At 36.9% G+C, this 19,105-nt stretch overlaps 1 protein-coding gene across 1 annotated transcript in view; it reads left to right on the plus strand.

Annotated features, from left to right (window-relative positions):
- Nucleotides 1–217: 217 nt before the first annotated feature.
- LOC133763849 (large ribosomal subunit protein uL23-like) overlaps nucleotides 218–19,105 on the plus strand; it is a 52,516-nt gene continuing 33,628 nt past the window's right edge. The window contains exon 1 of the mRNA XM_062197574.1: nucleotides 218–297. Coding sequence (XP_062053558.1) covers nucleotides 218–297 — 80 coding nt within the window. The remainder of the gene's footprint in view (nucleotides 298–19,105) is intronic.

The raw sequence follows: 19,105 nt of genomic DNA on the forward strand, positions 1-19,105 counted from the left end.
AATAGCAGTTGGAAATTGAGGGAAAAAATCTGAGGCATTTCCCACATGTGGTCTACAAATCACCTGCGTCAAATTAACATGAGCTTGCTAGGAAGGTCGTCTTGGGCTCTCTGCCAAACCTACAGAGTTGAGTTTGCCAGCAAGGCCCAAGACTCTGCAATTTAACAAGTACCCAAGTGATATTTACTCTTCCTAAAGCTTAATCATTCTTCTAAAGATGGAGAAAAACCGAACAACACTGCTAGTGACGCAGGGTCCTCGAAAGTTGACAAATAAAGATAGCGGTTTTCTGAGCAGGTAACATATAAATGAGAAGCTTGGAATGTGTCATTAAGAAGGTGAAACACAAATCCAGAACTACATAGTCCATTGAAGAGAACACTGATAGAGTGGTTACGTTCATGTAACTGCTTTGCCTTCTGACATTATGTAACTCCTCCATAGAAAGCCAGATCCCTTAAACGTCCCTCGGAGGCCCTCTACAGTCTGACTCAGTTGCCCATTCCACTCCACTGCACAGTGTGGTCCAGTGTCAGCAGCAGCCTCACTCAGACCTTCAGAGTCAGAAGCTCTGAGGGTAGAACCCAGCAGTCTGGGGCTTGACAGCGCTTCCGAGTGATCTGGTTCAGTTTAAACTTGGAGAACCACAGTACACCCTTCCTAGTTCAACAGATTTGAAGTAGTCATCTGCTTTGAACAGGCATGAAACTAGAAAAACAGAAAACGTGAGTCTTTTGTTTCTCTGTCAGATAGAAAACCAGTTGGCACAATCTGCTAGTGCCTCCAACCATGAAAGAACCAACAGTTAATGAATATTTACATGTCAATGTGCTGCTGAGGGCTCTACACTTATTGCTCAGTTAATCCTTCTACAATCTGATGATGTGGGTTTGAATATTAGCACCATTTTCTGCACTGGAATTGAGGAACAGAGAAGTTTAGCAACAACTCCAAAGCCACATTGCTGCTAAGGAACAGAACCAGGGATTGAATACAATCTGTTTCTAGAGCATGTGTTCTCTACTGTTCAAACTGTTCCCAGGGAATGTTACCAACTCTCAAAGGACACCTGAAGAACTCATACCCTTAGGACAGACAGTGACTAAACTTAAGAAATGATCAGGACTGATTAGCTCAATACTTCCAACATTATGAGGAAAGATGTTTTCACATGTAGGTGACTTCTTTTCAAATATTCCTCTATTTTTTTAATCACTTCAAGACCTGCTTATACTTGAGTCGCTATTCAAACAGCACTTTAGTTGAACATATCTAACAGCCATGCAAAACACCTTGTATCAGAGCCTATATTTTCTCATCTACAGACTGAGGATAATATTTAATCATAGGCAAATAGTATGAAATCAGGGAATGTTATGTGACTGTGCATCTTAAGCTTTAAAACATTAATTATATGCTTGAAATGTTGTGTCAGAGTGTTTTTCATATAGTGAACTTCAAGTACTTATTGATTGAAGAGTGTCTGCTTTAACTGATCTTTTATGCCATAATTAACACTTTCTTTTTAAACTGTTTACATATACTGCTTTTGTGTTAGCAATTCATTTATAAACCTCCAACTCTCATCCTCCATCCAGTAGTAAAATGCTAAAATTAGCTTGAGGTACTTATATGAAACTCATATTCTTCTCTGTCTGCTCTGTACATATTAATTATTTATTCTACAATGAAACCTAGAATACTTTATATTTTAATGAATACCTCAAGTTATTATGATTAGCTGAGTGAGGAAAATAGTGCAAAAATCTTCCAAATATTTAAAACTATACAAAAATACATTATAGCAAAAGAAATGACCTTCACTTTTTATCTTATAATATAAAATTTTTCAGATAGGTTTGCTCATTGGTTTATCAAAATACTATTCAATATTCATTTATCAAAATATAGTTCAATAAATACATTGTCATCTATTAACACTAATATATTTGTCATAATTGCTAGAAGAGTGATCCTTCCCTTAAAAGAAGATTCATTTTAGGAATTTGGAAAACCTCTCTTATGATGCAGGAAAAAATTAGACACTGAATCCCAGGGCCTTAACATGATAACTATCTCTTATTCATTATGGTACATGGCCATTGAGGATTAGCCAAAGATGGGAGAAACAGAATGGAAGCTCTATTCCATGTGCTTAGTAATGGAACAAGACTAAGTATCTGCCACACTAAAGCTCCAAAATCTGAAACTGTTGTCTCTTCAATTTTCATGGGAGAGACTGAGAACTTGCACTTCAGTGTTTGGTGTTTCATTACCTCAAGCTGCAAGAGTCACACAGCATTTCAGTCGGTAGTCCATTGACTGAAACACTCAAATAACCCAGCCTTAATGATAGGGGCCTTGGAGGTACAAAGAGACATATTGTGGAGTATTTTGCAAATCTTATTGTCTCCGTATCAGTCTACTTTAAACTCAATGACTTGGCTAAATAATCACCTATCCTTAAGCAATTTAAAGTTACCAAGCAATCTGGAATGAAGAGAAGCTCTAACTGAATTGGTCTCTCATCTCCAGAATTTAAAATTTACTTAAGGCTGTAATGAATGATTCATTAAATTATAAGGAGTATGCACTAAACAGCTAAATTGCTTGATACATGCTTTGATTGCAAAAAAATGGACATATTTAGTAAGGCAGAGCTTCATGCAATAAAATGATTAAGGAATATAAGATGTAGAAAAAGTCTAGGAATACATAGAGAACATTTTATTAAGATTTACTTATTTATTTATTGAAAGTCAGAGTTACATAGAAAGAGAAGGAGAGGCAGAGAGAGAGAGAGAGAGGTCTCTATCCACTGGTTTACTCCCTAATTGGCTGCAATGTCCAGAGCTGTGCTGATTCAAAGCCAGGAGCCAGGAGCTTCTTCTAGGTCTCCCATGTGGGTGCAGGGTGCCAAGAACTTGGGCCATCTTCCACTGCTTTCCTAGGCCATAGCAGAGAGCTGGGTCAGATCAGAAGTGGAGCATCCAAGACTGGAACCAGGTTCCATATGGGATGCTGGCACTGCAGGCGGCAGCTTTACCCACTAAGCCACGGTGCCAGCCCCACAGAGTACATTTAATTGGCACGAGAATCATTCATGAGAAAGATGTCAGTCATTTTTTTGCTCCTAAAGTAAATATGGAATTGAGTACATGATTTAGGACAACACAGCATGCTTCATTCTTACAGAAAAGGAAGGAAAATAACTAATCTGTTAGACAACTTCCCCATATGCAGGAGCTCTGCTAATGTTTTGTCTATATCATATCTATTTCATCATCACCAATGACCCGTAAAGCAAACATTATTCCTATTTAATAGATGAGTTCATAAATGTGGATCAGCTTGAGCAAGATCACACAGTAACTAGTAGAACAAAGATTCTGAACCATAATTATTTCTAATGTATGTGTATAGGTATGAACATATTTTTATCATTCACAGATGGGATACATCCTGCACACAAGCAGTGTAAGATTAGAAAAACCATTTGGTCTGGCCCTGCCAATGCAACCATGGATGGGACTCTAAATCTATAGCTGGCAATGGTGCTGGCATTGTGGTGCAGCAGGTTAAGCCATAGTCTGAGATGCCTCTATCCTATATCAGCACTTGTTGAGTCCCTGCTGCTCCACTTCTGATCCAACTCCCTGCTAATGTGCTTTGAAAGGTGCAGAAGGTGATTCAAGTGCCTGGATCCTTGTTCTCCACATGGGAGAACTGAATGAATTTCCTGGCTCCTGGCTTTGGCTGGCTCTGTTGCTGCCATTTGAGGAGTGAACCAGCAGATGGACGATCTCTTTCTGACCCTCCCTCTCTGCAATTCAGACTTTCAAATAAGTAAATACTAAAAACATATTTCACAGGCTAATTTTTAAGTTGATAAGATTGTATGGCCTGCACAGGATATTATAATTATCCAAATGGCCCTTGGCAAGAAACATTTCCGCAACCCCACATTCTATAATAAAATAGGAGCCCCTTCACTGAAACCCTGCCTGTATAAGAAACAACACATGTCCTGTGAAAACACATTAGTGATTTTAATGAAGTCATAATCTACTCATATCCATACTCAGTGAGCCCGTTATAACTTTATGTATAACATTTTTGTAATACAGGACCATGGACATGTAAAACAAATAGGCAAGATCATTGAGGCGTATTCTTTGAACAGCCCTTCTCCACATTTTCATTCTAAATTGCACAAGAATTGGCAGCTAATTAGCAGCTCATTAGCAACATTGATAAACCATGTGACAAAAACAAATGCTGTTCTAACAGAAGGAACAGAACTTTCCAATGAATATGAAATAGATTATAGCAATGGAAACACATCGCTAAAACATAGCACCCTATTCTTTCTTAAGTCATTCATACTTTCAAATGTTTATTTGCCACCTGGTTTGAAGCAATTTGGTAGTTTGGGGTATAAAAATATGAATAATTGCAATTCTTTCAGGATCTCATGAAATACTGAAACAATTAAGGAATCTATATGTTCCCTTATTGTAAATGATCTTTATGAAGCCAGATTATGATCATTTAGGAGGAATTTAGCATTATACGGATGTATCCACACATACACCTCTCCAAATACTGGCCGATTACACTGCTGTTAAAGTATGTATGACATCTATGACTAAGAAGCCAGGAGAAAACCTTTGATGTATATGAGAATTGGATCTCATACACCAGATTCCCATGTTTTGAATGATCAGACTTAATTTTCATGCAAAACTAAACTGTTTCTTCTCCGATTAAAAACATTTACTCATATCCCTTTCCAATGAGATTCTTCCTTAAAATAGTGCCCAAGTTTCAGCTTTTCTTTCTAAATTTCTTGTGTTCTATGCTCAATGCTTATAGATCTCAAAATGTTTCATATAGCATCACAACTGTCCTACCCCCTTACTTTAAATGCCTATACTACCAACTCATTTTGACTTTGTAATACTCTCTTCCCTCAAGATGCAGTTTACATCATCAACACAGAACATCTTCCTTGGGGGCTTCCGCCGTTGCTCATTTGGTTAATCCTCCACCTGCAGCACCGGCATCCCATATGGGCGCCAGGTTCTACTCCTGGTTGCTCCTCTTCCAATCCGACTCTCTGCTGTGGCCCAGGAAGGCAGCGGAGGATGGCCCAAGTCCTTGGGCCCTTGTATCCACATGGGAGACCAGGAGGAGGCGCCTGGCTCCTCGCTTCGGATTGACATAGCTCCAGCCGTAGCAGCCATTTGGGGAGTGAACCAATAGAAGGAAGATCTTTTGTTCTACTTAATACGATTGGTTGAACTCTTAAATTAACACACAATTATTTTTAGGTGTTTAAATTTAACTGAAAAGTGATCCCTATTAAATATAAGAGTGGGAATAAAAGAGGGAGGAGATGCACAGTTCGGCACATGCTCTCTCAGACTTACCCATAATGGAAGAGCTAGAAACGTGCCAGGGGAATCCAATTCAATCCCATCAAATGGCATGTACCAATGCCATCTTACTTGTTAAAGTGATCAGTTTAAGTTCATTATTGATCTAAAAGATAGGATTAAGTGTCAAAGGGATTACATAAATAAGACCAGTGTCTGCAAATAATTGATAGAATTAAAAACAGAGAATGATCCTACATGGGAATCAGGATACACAGCAGACTCATAGAATGGCGAAAGTCCTAAACAGCACTCTGGCCTCAGAATCAACCCTTAAGGTATTCGGGTCTGGCTAAAAAGCCCATGAGAGTTTTGCAGGCATGGAAAACCAAGACACTGTGGCAAAAAAAAAAAAAAAAAAAAAAAAAAAACACTAAATGAAAGATCGCTGTGAGTGAGATCCAAGTGAAAAGAACAGGCCATCAAAGAAGGAGGTACCTTTTCTGAAGGGAGGAGAGAACTTCCACTTTGACTATGACCTTGTCTAAATAAGATCGGAGTTTGTGAACTCAAGAGGCTTCCATAGCCTTGGCAACTCATGACAAGAGCCTAGGGTGATTACTGACGTCATAAATAGAGTGTCAATTGTTAAATCAACAACAGGAGTCACTGCACACCTGCTCCCCATGTAGGACCTCTGCCCTTAATGTGTCGTACTATGAGAATTAATGGTAAAACTACTACTCAAACAGTACTCTATACTCTATGTGTCTTTGTGGGTGCAGTCTGTTGAAATCTTTATTTAGTATATAGTAAGTTGATCTTCTGTATATAAAGATAATTGAAAATGAATAATGATGAAGAATCGGATGGGAGAGGGAGTGGGATATGGGATGGTTGAGGGTGGAAGGGAGGTTACGGGGGGAAAAACTGCTATAATTCAAAAGTTGTACTTTGGAAAATATATTTATTAAAGTTGAAAGAAAAAAATTAAAAATTCTACTGGATATTAGAATTGGTTATGAAATCTTGACTACTTTCAAAGCAAGGCATGAATATTAAATCCATTATTTTCTGTTTATAGATTACATATGTCCTCCTATTTCATATACTGTGCTGTTCAATTTTGGGCTTTACATGTTGACAAATCTAGAAGTTACAGTTATGCTCACAATGTAAGCCTCATTTTAATAAGTTAATTAATTTAATAACTTAAAGAAAGAGCTTTATAAGTAGAGTTGAAATAAGGTGATGATAAATAAATGTTTTTTCTTTTTTTCAAAAACACCTTTCTCTCTGTCTCTCACTGTCTAACTCTGTCAAATAAAAAAAGAAGAAAAGAAAAAAAAAAGAAAGTCTTCCTTAAACCCTACTAAATTTGCCAATTAGCCAGTTTTCATACGTTGAACTCATACCAGAAAATGGATACATTAACTTCTATTTCTTTGGAACTTGAAGATTTTTTGAAAGATTTCTTTAATTTATTTCAAAGTCACGGTTACATACACACACACACACACACACAGAGAGACAGAGAGAGAGAGAGAGAGAGAGACAGAGAGAGACAGAGACAGAGAGAGAGATAATCTTCCATCTATTGGTTCACTCCCCCAATGACTGTAACAGGTAGGGCTGGACCAAGCCAAAACCTGGAGTCAGGAAATTCATCCTGCTCTCCCACATGGACTGAGAGGCCCAACCACTTGGGCCATTTTCTGCTGCTACTTCAGGCCCATTAAGAGGAAACTGGATTGGATAGTGGAGCAGCTGTGACTCAAATTGGTGCTCACGTGGGATGCACGGAATAAAGGCAATGGCTTAACCAGCTGTACCACAATGCCAGCCCGAGGACTTGAAGATTTTTGACAGCAGGTTTATCTTCTCAATCTCTTTGTCAGTTAATACTGTACAAGGATACAATGTTAAATTTTTAATAAATATTTGAATGATTAAGGAAATCATACGTTTGTGTGATACTCAATCTCGTTTAAAATGGAAAAATATAAATGTTGTGTTAGTATATGTTAATCACAGAAAATTCTGCTTCATGCCAATAATTTTTTTAAAAAAATACATATAAATGTTTTATCTTAGAAAACAAGTTCAGCCGGCACCGCGGCTCACTAGGCTAATCCTCCGCCTTGCGGCGCTGGCACACCGGGTTCTAGTCCCGGTCGGGGCACCGATCCTGTCCCGGTTGCCCCTCTTCCAGGCCAGCTCTCTGCTGTGGCCAGGGAGTGCAGTGGAGGATGGCCCAAGTCCTTGGGCCCTGCACCCCATGGGAGACCAGGATAAGCACCTGGCTCCTGCCATCGGATCAGCACGGTGTGTCAGCCGCAGCGTGCTACCACAGCGGCCATTGGAGGGTGAACTAACGGCAAAAGGAAGACCTTTCTCTCTGTCTCTCTCTCACTGTCCACTCTGCCTGTCAAAAAAATAAAAAGAAAAAAAAAAAAGAAAACAAGTTCTATTTTCACAGGTGAATAATATTCACTTGCTATGATTAAAGCTTAGTGATATAAATGTATCTAGAATCCCATTCAAATTGTAGAATGCTCTCAATTCTCTCCTTTCACACATAGTAACTATTAACATTGGGGGAGTTCTCTTTATATCTTGCCTTTGCAAGTATGTATGACAAAATTGATGATTTTTTTTTCAGAAATAAGTAGTAAGAATTTTTCCTTAAGCTTTTCAAGCAAAATTAAATAAAAATATTAATAACTAGGATTGATTTTGAATAACAAAATTGATGAATTTGAATAGGGACTTTTTAAAAAGATTACAATAGTACCTAAAACTACATGGAATTGGTCTGATTCCTCATTTTCTATTACAATTAATTTCAAAAACCATTGGAACAGAATTTTTAGCATTTATTCTTCTCTCTCTAGGATAAATTCTTTTCAAAGTCTTTTTTGAAATGTATAGTAGCTTCTCAGCCTTGACTATCATCTGGGAAGACAAACATCAGTTCAGCTATCTATTGCGTTAGCCAGTGTCAAATATTAGCACTCCTCATCATCTTCAGAGTTATAATTTATTGTATTCAACTTCAGATATACAGTTTGTCCCACACCTGCTGCTAGATTTATCTATTTAAACCTATATATAAAATGGTCCAAAGTTGATTAAACAGTAGAGATAGTGTAAGTTGTATCATACTTACAAATATACTCAGATAATGTGCTAATTTTAAAGGTAACTTATAGTTCCCATGTGATGTAAAATACAAACCAAGCAGACAAATAATAATAGGAAATACTACCATAAAATGTCATATAAAAATATGAAAATAAAGGACCAGCACTGTGGCGCAGTAGGTTCATCCTCCACCTGCAGTGGAGGCATCCCATATTGGCCTGGCTGCTTCTCTTCCAATCCAGCTGTCTGCTGTGGCCTGGGAAAGCAGAAGATGATGGCCCAACTCCTTGGGCCCCTGTACCCGCATGGGAGACTGGGAAGAAGCTCCTGGCTCTTGGCTTTGGATCAGCGCCACTCTGGCCATTGTGTTCATTGGGGAATGAATCAGTGGATGAAAGATCTTTCTCTCTGTCTGTTCTCACTGTCTGTAACACTACCTCTCAAAATAGATAAATAAATTAAATATAAGTTTAATATTGAATACATGTAAATTTTAGAATATGAGCAAATATGTTTATAAAGAAATTTTATTATAAATTTCCTATAAAACATTTAATATTATAAATACTTAAAAGATAAGTTATATTATGAAACTATTCATCCTGAGTAGTGGTCAAAACTAAGAATATAGTCTCATTAGTACATTTGAATCAGTTTCTTTACCTTAAACAGGTTTTTAAATTGTTAATACACATCTTTGTTGTAGAAAATAAATCCTTAGAAACAGACGAAAAACACATGTACATGTCTGTGATGTGAGTGCACTGCATACATGAATATATACACTTAATTTGCAACCCCCTAGCATTAATCTTATGTGCTTATTAGTGAGTAAACCCAAATTAGCCAATTGCATATTAAATTGAGTGAGAACATCATCCTAAAATTTTATACACATATGAACGGATATATAGTGACCTTCATATTATTATCATGTTTTTATATATGTATGTCATATCATATAAATGTTTACTATTTCTGAAATTATTACATGAAATGTGATGCCTGATTCACTGTCAGAGCTTTGAATTTATAGTACAGAGTATTCAGAGGATGGTAATAATATTAATTATATTATTAATATTCATTCAGTTTTCCACCTCCAGTACTACCTCTTTCCTCAAACCTAATAACTCCTCTTACATGGTCTTTTAAAAAAATAAAAAATATGTCACCTATACACACCTTGAATCAGATCATTGTACTTTTGTGTTTGTGTGTTTGCATATGATCATTATTTGTTTGAGCTGGTAGGCTGTTTAAACGATTAGTTATTTGGTAGGCAATATCACTGCTCCAAAATATAATGTAGAGATTATTAAGTTGTTGAGAAGAGGGAAAAGCCCAAACAGCATCAATAGAATTCCCGTTCATAAATGCTTACATTCCCTTGACAAATCACAATGAATTTGCACATGGTATAGTGTGAGAACTGTGTATCCAGATGCCTGGATGTACACCAGAATGTTGCCAGTAGGTTGCTGGATGACTTTGGATAACCTACTTGACCACCCAAGTCCCAAATTCTTCATTTGAAAATCAAAATGAATTTCTGTGTGTTAATGAACTGTGGTGTTAAATTACAGTGCTCAGCACATACTTGGCACATAAGTACTCCACATGTGATGTTAGCCAAAAGGCCAAGAAGCGGTATAGGTAAGTATTCAAAAAGTACTAGCTGTTACTGCTATATCTAATACATCACAGATAACATACATGATAAACTATTGAAAGATTATTTAATTCCCTGTTCTCTATTTGTGATAATGCTTATAAGGTATTCATAAATCTCAACAATGGACAAGGTATCTCAAGGTCATACATTTAACAATAACTCATTAATATATTTTCCTTTTAGTAAATCATTATCAGAGCAAATCATTAGGTGACCTTTTTGGTTACAGCAATCCAATAAAACTTACATTAGCCAGCATTTCAGGAACATTAGTCTAATGCGCTTTCAGAGATCACCTTCTGTGAGCAGTATAATAAGTTTGTGTGAAAAGCATAAAGCATGTAATATATAATAAAATTTGGACTTTAATGAACCATTTTGGCAAACTGACTAGTATTATAATTCAATAGTGCACATTCCATAATTAGTGAATTAAAAAAGCTAAGCATATTCCCAAAATGCTGCACTTGATTATTGTTTCACTTATTTTCTACCTTTATTATACACCTCTAATTTGTTTAGTGATATGAAGTGAAACTTATATGACCTTGGTTATGGAAATACTGGGAAATAAGAGAAGCAATTCTTTTGAGGTGGCAAAATTAGCAAGTTGGATAGCCATCAAGGCAGACTATTTCCTGAAATATTAGCCATTTTGCCGGTACCTATATCTTGCAGGGTTTCTCCAATACTCTCTAATAATTTGATGGTGTCAGGTCATAGATTTAAGTCTGTAATCCATGTTGAGTGGATTTTTGTGTAAGGTGAAAGGTAGGGGTCTTGCTTCATGCTTCTGCACGTGGAAATCCAGTTTTCCCAGCACCATTTATTGAATAGACTATTCTTGCTCCAGGAATTGGTTTTAGATCCTTAATCAAATATAAGTTGGCTGTAGATGTTTGGATTGATTTCTGGTGTTTCTATTCTGTTCCATTGGTCTATCCATCTGTTTCTGTACCAGCACCATGCTGTTTTGATTACAACTGCCGTGTAGTATGTCTGAAATCTGGTATTGTGCTATAACTTTATGGATTAAGTCCAGAGATGTTAGCAGGCTGGCATATCTCAAAAAGTCCAAGATTCTCTCAGTTGTAAGCAGAACCACTTCTTTTCATGATATAGCCAGGATATGTCTCCATTTGCAAGGCACACTCACATTACAGTAATAAAGAATTTGGGGGAATCATATCTTAGAATTAACACTTCTTTCTTCTTTTAATTTTTTATACTTTTAAATGAATAAGCCTCAAAGTCTTGTTAAAAACAAAATAATGTGAAATGAAAATTGTTTAACACCCTTGATAAGGACAAATTACTTAAAAGGAAGTCATTGAGGACGTTACACATAAATCTCTACTTTCTGCATCTTACTCTTAGAGCTACTTCTGGTAAGCTAATGATCAGATTTTCTAGAAAATTCTTGGAATAAATTGTATTTCTATTGTACTTAAACTTAGCAATCATTAAAGGAACTGTATTTCCTTTCCCTGAAGTTTGTTATAAGGAACTACAGCACAGACACAATAATTGTGATGATAATTTGAAACTTCTGGCATTATACTTAGCATATAATGGAAAGGATATAGCTTAGAAAGAAAAGTAATAAACATTAATGTGCAGATGGCTTTTTTATTAGCCAAATTAATTTCCTTTGGGTAAATTCCAAGGAGTGGGATGGCTGGGTTGTATGGTAGGGTTATGTTCAGGTTTCTGAGGAATCTCCAGACTGACTTCCATAGTGGCTTAACCAGTTTGCATTCCCACCAACAGTGGGTTAGTGTCCCTTTTCCCCACATCCTCTCCAGCATCTTTGGTGGTAGATTTCTGAATGTAAGCCATTGTCACCTGGGTGAGGTGAAACCTCATTGTGGTTTTGATTTGCATTTCTCTGATTGCTAGTGATCTTGAACATTTTTTCATGTGTCTGTTGGCCATTTGGATTTCTTCTTTCAAAAAATGACTATTGAGGTCCTTGGCCCATCTCTTAAGTGGGTTGTTTGTTCTGTTGTTGTGGATTTTCTTGATTTTTTGTAGATTCTGGTTATCAACCCTTTTCTGTAGTATAGTTTGCAAATATTTTTTCCCATTCTGTCGGTTGCCTCTTCACTTTCCTGACTGTTTCTTTTGCAGTACAGAAACTTCTCAATTTGATGCAATCCCAAATGTTAATTTTGGTTTTGACTGCCTGTGCTCCTGGGGTCTTTCCCAAGAAGTCTTTGCCTGTGCCCATATCTTGCAGGGTTTCTCCAATGCTCTCTAATAATTTGATGGTTTCGGGTCGTAGATTTAAGTCTTTAATCCATGTTGAGTGAATTTTTGTGTAAGGTGATAGGTATGGGTCTTGCTTCATGCTTCTGCACGTGGAAATCCAGTTTTCCCAGCACCATTTATTGAATAGGCTGTCCTTATTCCAGGGATTAGTTTTGGATCTTTGATCAAATATAAGTTGGCTGTAGATGTTTGGATTGATTTCTGGTGTTTCTATTCTGTTCCATTGGTCTATCCATCTGTTTCTGTACCAGTACCATGCTGTTTTGATTACAACTGCCCTGTAGTATGTCCTAAAATCTGGTATTGTGATGCCTCCGGCTTTGTTTTTGTTGTACAAGATTGCTTTAGCTATTCGAGGTCTTCTGTGTCTCCATATGAATTTCAGCATCATTTTTTCCAGATCTGAGAAGAAGGTCTTTGGTATCTTGATTGGTATCGCATTGAATGTATAAATTGCTTTTGGGAGAATAGACATTTTGATGATATTGATTCTTCCAATCCATGAGCATGGAAGATTTCTCCATTTTTTGGTATCCTCTTCTATTTCTTTCTTTAATGTTTATTGTAGCTCAATTCACAATAGCTAAGACCTGGAACCAACCCAAATGCCCATCAACAGTAGACTGGATAAAGAAATTATGGGACATGTACTCCATATAATACTATACAGCAGTAAGAAACAATGAAACCCAGTCATTTGCAACAAGATGGAGGAATCTGGAAAACATCATGCTGAGTGAATTAAGCCAGTCCCAAAGAGACAAATATCATTTGTTTTCCCTGATCGGCGACAACTGAGCACCAAAGGGGAAACCTGTTGAAGTGAAATGGACACTATAAGAAACAATGACCTGATCAGCTCTTGTCCTGACTCTAGATGTACAATGTAATACTTTATCCTTTTTAGTATTTGTTGTTGTTGTTGTTGTTCTAGTACTAGTGGTTGAACTCTGTAATTAACACACAATTATTCTTAGGTTTTTAAATTTTAACTGAAAGGTGATCCCTGTTAAATTTAAGAGTGGAAAAAGAGAGGGAGGAGATGTACAATTTGGGACATGCACAATCAGACTTGCCCCAAATGATGGAGTTAGAAATGTGCCAGGTGATTCCACTACAATCCCATCAAGGTGGCATGTACCAATACCATCTCACTAGTCCAAGTGATCAATTTCAGTTCACATTCAATGGCTCAGATAGGTCTAAGAATCAAAGGGATCACACAAACAAGACAAGTGTCTGCTAATACTAACTGACAGAATCAAAAAGGGAGAGAAAGATCCAACATGGGAAGTGGGATACACAGCAGACTCATAGAATGGCATTTGTCCTAAACAACACTCTGGCCTCAGAATCAGCCCTTAAGGCATCCGGATCTGGCTGAAGAGCCCATGAGAGTATTGTAGGCATGGAAAGCCAAGATACCATGGAAAAGAATAAAAGAAGAAGACCTAAATGAAAGATCTCTGTGAGTGAGATCCCAGTGGAAAGAACGGGGCCATCAAAGAAGGAGGTACCTTTCTCTGAAGGGAGGAGAGAACTTCCACTTTGACTATGACCCTATCGGAATAAGATCAAAGTCAGCGAACTCTAAAGGCTTCCATAGCCCTGGCAACTCGTGACTAGAGCCTAGGGAGATTACTGACGCCATAAACAGGAGTGTCAAATTGTTAAGTCAGCAACAGAAGTCACTGTGTACTTACATCCCATGTGAGATCTGTCCTTAATGTGTTGTCTAATGTGCAGTGATGCTATAACTAGTACTGAAACAGTATTTTTACACTTTGTGTTTCTGCGTGGGTACAAACTGATGAGATCTTTACTAATTATATACTGAATCGATCTTCTGTATATAAAGATAATTGGAAATGAAAAAAAAATCTGGTGTTAAATTGGAAATGGCATAGAAAATTAATTAATTTTTTAAAAAAAATATTATGTAGGATCTCTGTCTTTAATGTGCTGTACACTCTTATTTAATGCTATAACTAGTACTCCAACAGTATTTTTTTTCACTTTGTGTTGCTATATGGGGGCAAACTGTTGAAATTGTTACCTAATATATACTAAACTGATCTTCTGTATATAAAGAGAATTGAAAATGAATCATGATGTGATTGGAAGGGGAGAGGGAGAGGGAAAGGGGAGGGTTGTGGGTGGGAGGGAAGTTTTTGGAGGGGGAAGCCATTGTAACCCATAAGCTGTACTTTGGAAATTTATATTCATTAAATAAAAGTTTAATTAAAAAAAAAAGAAAGAAAAGTAGACATCTTAGGTAAATGTATTTGAGTTTATTTATATCTGATATAAATAATGATATGCACCCTTGTGAACTATCATTGTTTCCTGTTAGCCTTCATTATTGTTTTCTACAATAAAATAAATTTTATAAACATAAATATTCCACAAAATGGCTTATAATTTATATTTTAAAGCAAATAAAAGGAGATACATATACATATTTGAAAGTGTGTTATCTTTTGTGTTCTCTAGTTTTCAAGAAATCAACTGATGAATTTTGACAGAAAACATTAGCAAATTCAATTTGCCTTGTGACTTTAGATCTTAACAAAATGTGATCAGTGACATAATGACACTCCAACTATTTAAAATATTTTAGAGGTAACTTGGTTCATTTCATTGAGTTGCATAAATTTCTAAGCCATTACTTAATTTTCTTTTACTAAAGTAAGGTGTCTTTTAAAGGGAGACATTCTGGTTTCATGTATTTATTTCTTGAAGTGAATCATATTATTTGATTTCATGCTCTTTATACACAAGCCAGGGTTTGGGTTAAGCCTTACCCAGTCCCCATGCTCATTGTAATAAAAAGATACCTGCCACCCTGCAAGTGACATGCAAAAATGAAGCAAAGATTTGAGGTCCATTAGGAGTGTGGTATTGTTCTGTTATACCTTCCCTATTAGTTGATCACAGTAACTGGCAGCCTCGTAACTGGACATTCAGAACTTTAGTTTGTGATATGGTTTCTCCGAGAAGTACACACTAAATTGTCCAATTGTAAAACATCATTTTTTTGCTGGAAAGACTTATCCTCCTGGAACGTTTTACAGTCCTTTGGATGTAGTGTCCCCTTGCCTCTTGTCCTGCTAGTTCATGTCTTTCCAGCAAACATGGAATGGATCCTAGCATTCATTAGTGGTCAGAAATTGAAATATCCACAAGCCATGTTTTTATTAGCATAACTGATGACATTCCTTGGAAATACTTGGAAATGCTCATCTTACTTCACCATGCATCCAGGGACAGTAGATGTTTTCTCCTCTGTAGTAAGCACATCTAAGACAGTGCATGTCTTCTTGTGGTATGACTACACTGGTGCTCATCCCCTTTTCTTTATTTTCTTTCCATTTGCAAATAAATAAGCCCAATAGCCTGGCAATTCCAGTCCTGACTGGCTGAAAGAAAATACATAAAAGGTTGTATTAAGGGGTGGGTGTTGTGACACAGTGGGTTAAATCAAAGCTTGGGATGCATGAATTCTATATATGAGTTCCAGTTTGAGTTCTGGCTACTTCATTTCTATTTTTTTAAGATATTAGTTATTCATTTGAGAGGTAGAGTTACAGAGAGAGGGACAGAAAAAAAAAAAAAAAAAAGGTGTTCCATATGGTGGTTCACTCCCTAAATGGCTGCAATGGCCAGAGGTGGGCTGATTCGAAGCCAGGAGCCAGGAGCCTCATCTGGGTCTCCCACGTGGGTGCAGATGCCCAAGAACTTGGGCCATCCTCTACAGTATTCCTAGGCCATAGCAGAGGACTGCATCAGAAGAGGAGCAGCCAGGACCCGAACTAGAATCCATATGGGATGCTGGTGCCACAGGCAGTGACTTAGCCCACTACATCACCGCTCAGGCCCCCGCTATTTCACTTCTAATCCAGATATCTGCTGATTCAGCCTGGTAGGCACCAGATGATGGTTCAAGTGCTTGAGCACTTTGTCACCCATGTGGGATACCCAGATGGAGTTCTAGGCTCCAGGCTTCAAACCGGCCCAGCCCTAATTGCTGCTGGCATTTGGAAAAATCTTTCTCTCTCTCTCTCTCTCTCTCTCTCTCTCTCTCCAACCTCCATCATGCTGCTGCTGTGTATGTGTGTGTGTGTGTGTGCATCACTCTGCTTTGTCAAGTAGATAAAAATGAATAATACATAAACGTTAAGAAAAACAGTAGTGTGAAATCTGTCTGATCCAGACGGTATTCTCAGTAACTGCTAACGTCATTATTATTGGTAAGTAGATTTGAGTCAACACCATATTTTTTGTGAGCCTTTTAGATTCAAGAGAACAGAATGAGAGTCTCCTTTAGACTTTCAAATGCAAGCATTATGTAGTACAAACACACTATGCATATATAGAAGCTTATTAACTGTGAAGTAATATGATAAACAAAAAAGTTAAACTTTCTAGATTGTAATGCACTGAGGGTACAGGCATCTGTCCCTTCCCCAAACAATAATCCCACTTGTAGTACATAATTGCCCAACTTGGAAAGAAAAATGTTAGGAAAATCCCAAGGGGTTCATATTCATCTTCACGAGCTATTTCTACAATTGCTACAGAAAATGAATTGTTCATCTGTGTACTATAAATAATTGCATAAATAATGACGGTGCCAAAGAAATGATCAACAGCTATCCATGGACATTTCACAGCAGTCAATTCCAAATGCAACATGCTTGGAAACTTAAAGAAGTCAGACTTGTTAATTTTCTAGCAAGAAGCTTTAATAGAAAGGATGTAATTCAAACATATGTGAGCAGCCATGCTCCCTGGCACTTGAAATCCCTAAACAGCTGTGAGGAGAGAGCCCATTGGGAGGATGCATCAGTGCTGGAAGTGGGGTAGGGAGGAAAGGAGTGAGCAAGAGGAGGCATGGCAGCGGCTTTCCTGGAGATTTCTTCAAGGTTTCTGTCAAAAACCTTTCTAACGCCAAGTTTGTCTATGGGACTATGGCTAACATTTTCTGAAGACTTTTTCTTATGCTCTAGAAATTTTGCATGTGGTTGTCTAATCTTCACTAAGTATGGGACTGGTATTATGATTCCCAATTTGTAAGTCAATAAGCTGACTTAATGAGGTATCAGTGATTTAACTAAGGTGGATAACATATTCAGGATTCAAATCTCTAACTCTGAAGTGTGTGCTATTTCCATCACCCCACTGTCCTTCAGAGCACGTACACATAGGATAGTCAGAGATCTTCATGTGAGAAAGACTCCATACTTGTCATCCATTCATCCATCATTTTCATAGCAATCCAAAAGGATATGTATTATTTTTGTATTATTTCAAACCATGTAAAATTGGCAAATTGGACCATTTTGGCTATCAAGTGACTTCATATAGTTCAAATTAATTCACCCAACAATTTGATTTCTATGTTAAAACATGGGATGTGTCCTCCACTTTCTTACCAACCCCTCAACCTTTTATTATACTCTCTATCTGCCTAAAATTATCCTAATATTTTCAAATTTAGCTCAAGTATCAACTTCTTATTTAAGCCATTCCTCATCCACTATAATTGTAAAATGGGAAATGTTTTCTGCCTTCCCTTAAAGTTCTTCATCTGAATTTTTCTTAGTTTTTTTTTCTTTTTTGATTTCAAATTATAGATATTTTGAGTCCAGTGTAATTCCAAAATATTATATCTTTGAAGGAAAACTATATATCTTCATAATGTTATTGTTTCTTAAGACTGTAACCATATTATTCAATAAACATATATGTGATCAATGGTACCAAGTTTAAACTATGTATACCTTGTACTTATCACTTTCACAGTTTTGATATTATCTTATTTATAAATTGGAAAGTTAAATCTAGAACCTTAAGTGTGGGAGCTTTGAAGCATCAAATATATCTCTGGGTCAGGCAAATAATTGGTGCTTCGTAATTGTGTTTCATATACAGTGTGCTTCCCTACCCCAAAATTCACCTAATAACTAGAACAAATGTTGTTTTCCTTTCTGTTTACCAGCTCTGCATAAATATTGATATCATATTCAGCTCCATGCCTCTTACAGTACACAGTTCTTACCAGTCCATTATTCACTGAGTCTTATTCTAAGATAGTAAGGTTCTTTGTTTAATTTGGAAGCTTTGTAGAAATTTATTTTAAGATAAGACTCATGAACATGTCTGTCATTAATTTAATTTTCCACATATTTTCCTGTGAATGAGGAATGTGTCTCCTATATTTTTAATTCAATGAATTGCCAAAACTTTGACACTACAGGAATGAAATTTTTTAAAATAGAAAAGACAACACTACCCAGTATGTTTGGCTACATACGTGTGTTCTCTAGTTGTCTCTAATATGTTCAAATATACATATTATGAAAAAACTACATGTAAACTATATATTTATTGCATCAAAATAAATTTAACTTGATTTTAGAGGCAGGAAGATGGAAAGACAGACAGATACACAGATGGAGACAGAGAGCATTTTCATCCACTGGTCCACTCATCAAATGCCTGCAACAGTCAAGACTGGTCCAGACTGATACAAGGAACCAAGAACATAAGTGGGGAGTCCTCTGTAGGTGGCAGCATCCCATTCCTGAGTCATCATCTGCTGCCTCCCAGGATGCACATTTAATAGGAAGCAGGA

This window comes from Lepus europaeus, chromosome 7, assembly GCF_033115175.1.
Source record: "Lepus europaeus isolate LE1 chromosome 7, mLepTim1.pri, whole genome shotgun sequence".
NCBI lineage: Eukaryota > Metazoa > Chordata > Mammalia > Lagomorpha > Leporidae > Lepus > Lepus europaeus.